Here is a 10,418-nt window from a genome sequence, read left to right as displayed (position 1 = left end):
CACATTTGTACAATTCAACAACATGGCTTTGAAAATTCCTGAATGTACTCTCTACAGCGCCAATTGACCTTTCTCCACACCCCCTGTGCATACACTCTGATGTGCAGACACAATTATGAAACGTCTACAATAACACTTGGGTACTAACCTACACTTGGTGCTCCCCTTGCTCTCTAACCCACTGTCCCCCTCGGCTTCCTGGGTCCTGTGGACTGCAGCCTCCCCACTTGCTGGTGCCCCTACTCCTTCATCTGCTGATGCACACAAGGATAGGATAGTACAAAAAGGAGGGAAGGGGTGAAAAAGTTTGGAGCATACAGTAGTGTAAATACCAATCCCCATTGCACATTTGTACAATTCAACAACATGGCTTTGAAAATTCCTGAATGTACTCTCTACAGCGCCAATTGACCTTTCTCCACACCCCCTGTGCATACACTCTGATGTGCAGACACAATTATGAAACATCTACAATAACACTTGGGTACTAACCTACACTGTCATGGGTCTTCTATACAGGATCGTTACTGTGAGAAGTCAGTCTATGAGTGACATGTGTACATGGTCATACAAACCTGTCTCACCAATAATGGACATGAATAGATAGGTATTGGAACCAACTTAAGATCCTGTATGTCCATGTCATATCCTACAATTTGGCACAGTACAAATGCCATGGCAACCTGTTGCACAGATACCCACCTATCACAGCTACTAATTTTCACAGCACAACTGTTTCCTATCTGTTCATAGCTACACTAGACATCCTTTATCCCAGGGCTAACACACCCTTTCCAGTCTGAAGCAAACATTACAGGTAATGTACTCTGTAATTTACCCCCTTGTGGCTGCTTTGTTGCCCGCAAATGCCCATCCAACTCTGGGTAGGCCACAGTCAGTATGAGGGACATTAGAGGGGTCAGGGTCCGACGGGCACCCCTTCATCGTTGGGAGGTCGCCCCCAACTTGGCCTCTGTGGTCTTCCGGGCCCAGCGTCTCATGTCCTCCCACCACTTCCTGCAGTGGGTGCTCCGCTGGATATGGACCCCCAGGGTCCACACTTCCTTGGTGATGGCTTTCCACAGACCTTTCTTTTGCCGGGAGCTGACCTGCATGGGAGACACAGAAGGAAAGGCACATTAATGTAGACCCAACAATCTACGACATTCATAGGCCTACTAACAGTACACATATCAGCATTGTACACGACTTCACAGTTCCACAACATTCCTAGCAGTCATATCCAAAGGTACACCCTCCACTGGAACATCCTGCATATATATACTAACACACTTACATACCCATGTAGCAACAGCAATGATCATAATGTGACATACCTGCTGTTCTGGAGCCCCATACAGCTTTGTGTACATGGATAGGACCCCATCCACAAGTTTCTCCAGGTCTTCCATTGTGAGTGCAGGGGCCCTATCCCCTGTAACATGCGTCATTGTGGCTTCCCAGGAACACAACACAGCAGCACACTCAGTTGAGGTCTTGAAGGCTGGAGAGTCAGGAGTCAAATTATATACACTGAAGAAAATGGCAGTCACTGCCGCATTGGTCTGCACCGTCACCGCCAGCGGTAATTGTCATTGGTCTCTGTATGCCATGAACAATATTAACCAATGAGGAGTTGCACGTGGTTCCGACCGCCTAGCGCCATGATGACACACGCCGGCAGACTGAGCTCACTGACATCTGTCACCTGCATGCAGGACAGGCACCAGCCATTTTGCACTGTAACTGTTACCAAAACATAAATTTAAAGTGTTGCTACACATTTCCAGCATGGACATTTGATAAGTGAAGCTCTGGGACTGTGTACATTACAATCAGGCAGTATAGACTTTGAGTGTGCACAGATACAGAAAATGACATCATGACAGATTTGAACAAAACTAACATAGTGATGGTGATTGTACACTAGCAGTGACAGACAACCATCTTTCTGATGTAATCCTTTGTAAAACCCAGATGTATGTGCAACTAACATGAGTATTTCTACAGCTCAGGTCTTTGAAGTCTCCTTTGCATGCAACAAGTTGTAGCGGATGTGATGCTGATTATCCATTTGTGACCATGTAGTAGGATGCCTGCAGTGTAATCGTTGACACTCTTGTGTTGTATGCCATGTGTAGATGCCGACCACTGTGAAATGTGTACCGGCCCCTGGTTGACTTGGCAATGATGGAAGTACACCACATCATCTCCTACTATTGACTGAACCGTGCTACAATCAGGGAGCTGTGTACCCAGTTGGAGTCTAATCTGCTTCCAGTCATTCGACAACCTACAGCCATCCCTCCAACTGAGCAGGTGCTATCTGTCCTCCACATCTTGGCCACTGGCTCATTCCAGGGATAGTGGGAATGGCAACATGCATGTCTCAACCAATATTCAACAAGGTTTTGAGGAATGTCTTTTCCGCCTTGCTAAAACATATGGAATGCTACATTTAGTCTCCCATACTGTAGATTTGGCCAGTGTGAAGGCTGGTTTCTATGCAATGGGACATATCCCTCATGCGATTGGGGCCATAGATGGCACCCACATTGCATTAATACCACCCAGGGCTGATGAGCAAATGTGCAGGAACCGTAAGAGCTTTCATTCCATTAATGTGCAGATGGTCTGCTTAGCGGACCAGTACACCTCCCAGGTATCTGCAAGGTTTCCAGGGTCTGTCTATGATTTGTACAACCTCAGGAATCGCAGTGTCCCATGGTTAATGGCACTTCGACAAAGAGTGAGGGCCTACCTCATGGGTGAGTATGATGAGTGTATATGTAATTACTGTTACCCCAGTCTTCCTACTCAGTCTGAATGTGACATAGTGGATTGTAAATGTTAGTATACCCTATCCACAGGTGATTCACGTTATCCCAGTCTCTCCTGGCTACTGACACCAGTGAGGAATCCAAGGACCAGGACTGAAGAACAGTACAATGAGACTCATGGGAGTACAGGAAGGGTGATCAAAAGGATATTCGTTCTGTTGAAGGCAAGGTTCAGATGTCTGCACATCTCTGGGGGTTACCTGCAGTACTCACCACAGAAGATGTGCCAGATTGTGTTGGCCTGCTGCATGCTCAGCAATCTGGCACTAAGGAGAAATATACCATTGCTGGAGGAGGAAGGAGTTAGGGACAATCCGGTGGCAGAGGAGGCAGGAAATATGATTGACGAAAATGGGGATGAGGAAGATGTAGGCACAGGGACAGAGCTCATCCAGCAGTACTTCAGCTAAGCTTCTAGTAGGTATATCTCTACATTTACCATGTCTCATGTTGAAATACAGGTTGGGTGTTCTTCCTTATCCATTCCTCATGTGAGTAGGTGTTGATCTCATTTGAGTATCAGATGAGTATATACAAGAGTGGTCTGACAAGTAGGTCAACAGTCCCACTATGATGTTCTCTAGTTCATCTGTCTGTGTTGCATATACTTCAGACACCCTATCTACTTCTTTATACATTTGTGACTACTACATTCTGGTATCATATGTTCATATGCATAGTTTGCTGCTTCTTGTGACTTCAATTGATCACTTGGCATCCAAGGGTGTGAGCTATGTAGTACAACTACAATGAGTGTCTATTACACAGTTCATTAATGTTAGATACAACAATTCTCTTATCTCATACGGCCTGAACAGGGTTGTGGTCATGTGTACAATTGCATTGGATTGTCTATCAATGTGTAAATCTACATTGTAAATCGTTCAAACATCATAATGCGCAGGTACATACTGTTGGCAACAGTGCAATAGTAATGTGATGTACCTTCTGTGCTATAAATTGCAGAAGTGGTGTGTATGATGTTTGACCACTCTTCCCTCTCTGCTATCTGAGGACCCAGGAGTGTGTGGACACTGACTTTGCTGCAGGGAACCGGATGTCAGAATGATACATTCACATCTTCACTGTGTATTAATATTCACTTTATGTGATATGTCACACATTTGTTGCACTATTACAATGAGTAAACACAAAACACCATAACCTGTGTGTAAATGTGTTTATTGTGAATACCAAAGGGTAGGTAGGGTGCAAAGAAATCAGTCTGTAAGGCCCAGCAGTTGGTAGCACAGATCCAGTATCCACGTGGCATTTGAAAATGGGGCTAAAGCAGTAGATAGTCAACAAGGTGTCTCAGTGGCACACAAGGGGACAGTTCTGGAGAGGCTCATTTCCTGGCAGTGGGGTTGGTCTTGGCTTTAGTCCCTGTAGGATGCCTGGCTCTGTGACCACATTTGCGTGGGGGTTCCTCAGCTGCAGGGGGTGGCTCAGTAGTGTCTTGTGAGTCCACAGGCATGGCCACCATTCCATTAGCTGCAGCAGATGTAGAGGGCTGGTCAGTAGGTTGGCTAGTGGAAGGGGCCTGGTGGTGGGTGGAGAAATCACGCAGTACTGTTGAGCTCCTGCATCAAACCTTTCATGGAGGGCATGGTGGCATTGAGGGCATGCCACTCCTGCATGGCCTCCTGGTGGTACTCTCTCTGCAGCCTCAGGTTTTCTCCCAACATGTCTAAGATGTAGCCCATCTTGTCCTGAGATAGGTTGTATGCTCCAAGGACTTTTGCTATTGCCTCATGGGCAAGTGACTCTCTGTGTTGCTTCACCCTGTGGTCCCTAGGTGCCCTCCCACTGGCCCTAGCCCCCTGTTCATGTGTCTCTGGCATGGTGTGCCAACTCCCACTTACACCAGGAACTTCATCGTCTTGTGTGGTGGGTGCTGACTCAGGTGGGCACATTATGAATGGACGTGGCCTGGAGACACTGGTTTGGGGGCATTGGGCGACAGGTGTTGTGGTGGCAGAGGTTGTGGGGGGCTCTATGGTGTCCTTGGTGAGGCTGGTGGAGGTGGACTGCCCAGAGAGACCGGATGGGCCAGGTAGATTTTCCAGTTCCAGACATCCTGTGTCGCTGTCATCACTGGGGAATTCATCTGGTGGAGGACTGGCTGTACGTGGCACTGGTTGACTGACAACATTCTCACTGGCACCTGTGGATAAAAGGGATTGTTATTCACATCTACCTGATGTGCTTTACAGGGGCTGTGAGGTGAGTGCTACATGTCATGCCTCAGTACTCAGGTGTAGTCATGTGAGGGGAATGTGCATTGTTAGGTGGCTCAAGGGTAATGCATTGTGGGAGTTGTAATGTTTCATGCTGTACATGCATTGGGTGCATTAGGGTGTGTATACTTAGGGATTCGTGTTAGTGGGGTAGGGTGCCATGCATGTATTACAGGTATACAGATACAAAGGGTTTATAGGTGACTTACCAGTTTTCAGTCCTCCGGGGATTCCTGTGCGACCCTCAGGGTGGAGGATCACCAAGACCTTCTCCTCCCATGATGTGATCTGCAGCGGAAGAGGTGGGGTCCCACCGCCAGTCTTCATGAGGGCGATTCAGTGTCTGGACGCCATAGACCAGAACTTCCCCTTCAGGTCATTCCACCTCTTTCATATGTCGTCCTTTGTGCTTGGGTGGCTTCTCACTTAGTTCACCCGTCAATGATCCTCCGCCATAACACCATCTTCTTTGCAATGGACGTTTGCTGGACTCGTGCCCCAAACAGCTGTGGCTCTACCCTGATGATTTCGTCCACCATAGTCCTTAATTCACCCTTGGTAAAACGGGGGTGCTTTTGTGGGGACATGGTGAGTGTGATACGTGTGTGAGTGTAAAATATATTAATTGAAGTGTGATGCCTGAGAGGTGTGCAGGTGTATGTGGTGTCTGTGTGCAATACAATCTTCAGAGTGGTCGTGCAATGTATGTTAGTTGTTTGTCGCAGCAAAGGATTGTGGGTTGTGTGTGTTTTATAGTGGAGGGGTGTTGTGTGTGTGTGTTTCAGGTGTGGGGTATTCCTATTGGCAATGTGGTGTTGTGTTGTAGTGGAGGTTCTATTTTGCCTGCCGCGGTCCCAACCACCAATGGATTACTGCCGCTCTATTTGTGGGTCAAACTGGGGAGCATGGTCTTTTCCTGCTGTGGCAGTGTGGGTGGTGAGAACACCTCTCTGTCACCGTCATTTGGCCTGACGGCGTCAGATTTGTGGTTGGGTTCTGGCAATTTTGTTTTTTGTGTGTCGTAATTGGACGGGCGGATTACCGCCGCCACTGCATCTTCTGGCAACCGTCAATGTCATAATGAGGGCCATTGACTTTTTGTAATGCACAGTTAGAATGGTGTTCTCACTAGTATCAATCAGGACTAGTGATTTCCCTAGGCCTTGTTGGTTCATTATGCTGTGAATATTTACATACAAATCTTCCAGACATTTGGGCCAGATTGTCTCCAGTCTACTTTTCTGTGTAACATTTGATACATAGCGAAGCTACATTAATACAACTTTCATGAACTATTATGACAATGGACATATTAGGAAGTTACCATTGGGAAGTTTCAACAGTGTGACATGAGCTTTTCCATGTCACCTTATTTCTGCTACTGTACATCTTGCTGCAACATAGCTGGTTAGTTGACCATCATTTCATCATGATGTGGTATTAGGTATATGAACATTTGCTGATTGTAGGACCTTGTGTGAAATCAGTAGGAATGAATTTGGCATTGCCATACTATTTGATGACATCAGGTTACTGAGGTATGCTAAAAGAACCAAACTATGCAAGGTGATAAGATGATCTACTTGAGACATGGGTAGTTTGATTAGAGAACTTCACTCATGCAATTGGAGCTGTCTGTGATTATGACTTTACTGTGGGCAACTGTTTATGGTGATGTAGCATGCATACATGTGGTCTTGCTAATGCTGAAGCAACTTTAGTGGACCGTGTAGCTGGGGTCCACTGTACATTGTAGTAATTTTCTGTGATCAAAGCTGCTGGTCAAGTGTGTTATGGCATATGCAATAAACCTATTTCAATTTGTCATTTCAGCATCATCCCAGACAAGCGGAGGTGACAGGGCTGACATCTGTGGGACACCACAGACACGGAGGGACCCAGTGGCCCAGACTGTGAGGGGAGTGCCACAGAGAACACAGACTCAACTCCTTCGTCATACGAGTCAAGCTCCAGTGGACACTCCCTAGTGGTGGCGGGACACACAGGATCATTTCCAACATTGTCCTTGTCTGCAACCCGAAGTACCATCTCCACCCTCCCTGTTGCTCCCCATCCAGTTGGTTGGGCCAGCTCACCTAAGAGGGGAGCTGTCTCCTTCACTCCAGGCACCTCTCCCCTGTGATCCTACTGCCCTGAGTAAAGAGGCTATTGACCTGCTGAGAAACATCTCGGTGGGTCAGACAGCACTACTGAATGCCATCCAGGTGCAGGGCAGCCATCTGCAACAGATGGTGACCTACCTGGAAGGCCTCCACAGTTCTATGCCTGCCCTAAAGAGATCTTTTCAGGCTCTGGTCTCCTCCCTCACAGCAGCCTTCCATCCATCCCAAACTTCAACCTCGCCTCCTGCCTCTTCCCCATCCAATCTCCCTATTCCCATACCTGTCCCAAGCACACTCACACATAAGCACACACACATCCCAACAGCCCCAAGCAGCACACAAAAACAGAAACACGACAAACCAAACAAGCATACAACCACTTAGACACTCACCCCCTCACAACCACCACCAACCCAACATACCCAAAAACACCACACCCACAGATCCATCTACCACCCCAACATACCTCCAGACAACATACCCACAGACACATTCACCACCCCAGCATACCCCATATACCACACCCACAGACCCATCCACCACCCCATCATACCACACACACCACACCCACAAACCCATCTACCACCCCCACCTTACCCCCAGACACCACACCCGCACCCATGGACCCATCCACCACCCCAGCATACCCAGCACATCCACATGACACACCACCAAGAAATGCAAAAGCCCATACTCACCCACTCAACAGCCACCTACAAAGCACAAACATCATACTTCAGACACAAAGCCAAAAACACTCACACCTGACACTTTTATTTCCTCAAACTTCATGGACAACCTACCCATTTTCTCAAGGAGAGTTTATTTTCCCTTGCCCTTAACCCCTGTCCAAACCACCCCCTCCACACCCCAACCCATCCCTTCCACATTAAAATCATCCCCTGTGAAACGTGATCCCCCGCTACTAAACTCAGCCATACCCTAAAGAAAACCAAGGCCCCTCCCAAAACCAAGGACACCCATCCAAAAGGGAGGCCCCTCCTCCAAAAACCAAACCCACTCATCCCAAAACGGACCCCAACCCTTGCAAAGGACATCATTGAGGTGCCTGGACTGCCCAATAGATGCCCCTTCCTGGGGAGGTTTCCATGGTAATGTTAGGGTAAGCATGTTTGGTGGCATAGCAGTGTGTTGTTGGACCACACATTGTTTTTTTGGAGTGTCCATTTCATTACTGGTTTGTTTGAAATAAATCAAAATTGCTAGTTTTCTTACACATTAGTCCCACCACTACTTTTCTACCATTTTGATGTTCACGGATACTTTGGGATGTATGACTATAGTTATGTTTATTTCACCCTGATTGATGATCCATTTGATGTGGTTAGGATGATCCGACCTTGGAACGTGAGCTGGAGTCCCCCAGGACAAGGGGAAATTTCAATAGACTGATATGTGGGATGTAATCCAACTGGGGGTATTTCATATGGTGAGTATTTCATTTTGGCTTGGCCAACGTCAACATCTATTGAGTTACATTTCTCTCTATGATGTCGGTTGGATATTTGTTTAATATATGCGAGCTGGGGATTTGTTTCTCGATACATGGAGGGTGTTCAATTGTCATACATTTTAATGGCCATGTGTTCATTGTCGTGTGTACCTTACACCTACTTTATCTAAATGTGTGACCCATGCTACTGTTGTATTTGCTTTCATGACTTGCACTTACACATTTTCAACATATGCAAGGCACTTGCTTGTACTATTGGTTGTCCCAAATATACTTCAAGCCATAGGTCCTGTACAAATAGCAGTTTTGAGGCATGTGCAAAGTGGATTTTGGCCCAGGGCACCAGCCTTCCCCCTGGTAGAGGCAAACCTAACCTGCAGAGAGTCTTTACATTGTGAGCTCTGAATGTTTCTCACCCTGATTATTTTGCATGCCATTTACCTAACATTACATTGAAATGTGGGTGATATGTGGTAGTCCATTACAGAGATTTAGCAAAGAAGGCATCTTTCAGTTTAATGACACATCCATACAGATGTATCTTTGACATCACAAGCCATAGCATGAGAGCAATGTGGGGTGTTACTTAGATTAATAGGAGTGATATTGATGGACGTGGTGCTGTTGTGTGATACAATTTAATACACACATCAGTATACCTGGTTATGAGATGTGCACACATATCAGCTTTTGTAGAGTGTAGCTGTTCAGTGTCAGTAACCTGGCCAAAGAGAGCTTCATAGAGCTGTGATTGGGTCATACATTGAGAACTACTCTGAACAGGGTCCCACAAAATATGTTTGACCCAGGGACCACAAACCCCTTGCAAGGTCCATGGCTGTGCATCTATTTGCTGTGGAGTTGATGGAAACAGGTAAATGTTTAGCTTACTGTCGGTTGCATCCACAACGGTGTCGGTTTTGGGCATCATCGAGCTGCACAAGTAGCGGATGTACATGTATGATTGGCTCCATGGCGGCACAGGATGAGTAAATCTGAGTACAGGTGAGTTTCAGCCTCATATCTCTCCCTTTCCGCCAGCTCAGATGTGGTGGTAGGACCGTCATGGTCACATCCGTGGGAAGGCACTTCGTAATTGGTCCATCGGTAACACTGGCGGTCCGCCCTCTGAAAGACACATTGGCCTATCTCACTGCGGCTGCAGTCTGGAATTACTGGCAATGTGGGCAGGACTGTGGCGGTATTTCATCAATGCAACCGCATGCATCATAATATGGCAGTCTGACTGCCAACACGGCATCAGTGTATTTGACACCGCCACCATGGTGGTACCAAGACTGCCAAACTCGTAATCAGGTCCTTAATCTCATCAAGAATGTAAAACCAATGTTAGGGGATTATGATCACTAGTAAATTTTGACATCACCATGAAATTCACAAACAGGTACACATATCCTGTAATAAAAGTATAAAATCAATGGTGGAAGAAGCCCCTCTGCCTATAAAATTGGGACCTAGGAATGAAAAGGGGATACATTGATTCTTGGCTAAAAGATAAATTCATTAACAGACCATTCAAAAGATGGATGCCTAGTCTACTTTAGCTGCCAAACACCCCGATGGAATGGCAGAAGCATTAAACCTGTAATAGCCATTAATTAAAAAAAAGAACCGGTCGCCCATGTCTCCTGTAGACAAATACACTCAAAACTATGTATGCATAGTCATAAAATTAACTTTAGCAATTATTTAAAAATAAAAAACAAAACTCATTAAAAAT

The 10,418-nt window shown here is 46.4% G+C and overlaps 1 protein-coding gene across 1 annotated transcript; it reads left to right on the top strand.

Moving 5' to 3' along the window:
* The first annotated feature begins 2,380 nt into the window (after positions 1-2,380).
* Positions 2,381-3,250, top strand: LOC138293957 (putative nuclease HARBI1). The gene is made up of 2 exons (XM_069233222.1): positions 2,381-2,768; positions 2,871-3,250. The coding sequence occupies exons 1-2, from the start codon at positions 2,381-2,383 to the stop codon at positions 3,248-3,250; spliced, it is 768 nt and encodes a 255-aa protein (XP_069089323.1).
* Positions 3,251-10,418: the final 7,168 nt, after the last annotated feature.

Source organism: Pleurodeles waltl, chromosome 4_2, assembly GCF_031143425.1.
Source record: "Pleurodeles waltl isolate 20211129_DDA chromosome 4_2, aPleWal1.hap1.20221129, whole genome shotgun sequence".
NCBI lineage: Eukaryota > Metazoa > Chordata > Amphibia > Caudata > Salamandridae > Pleurodeles > Pleurodeles waltl.
Note: the sequence above shows the minus strand (reverse complement) of the source record. Positions and strands in the feature narration are given on the sequence as shown.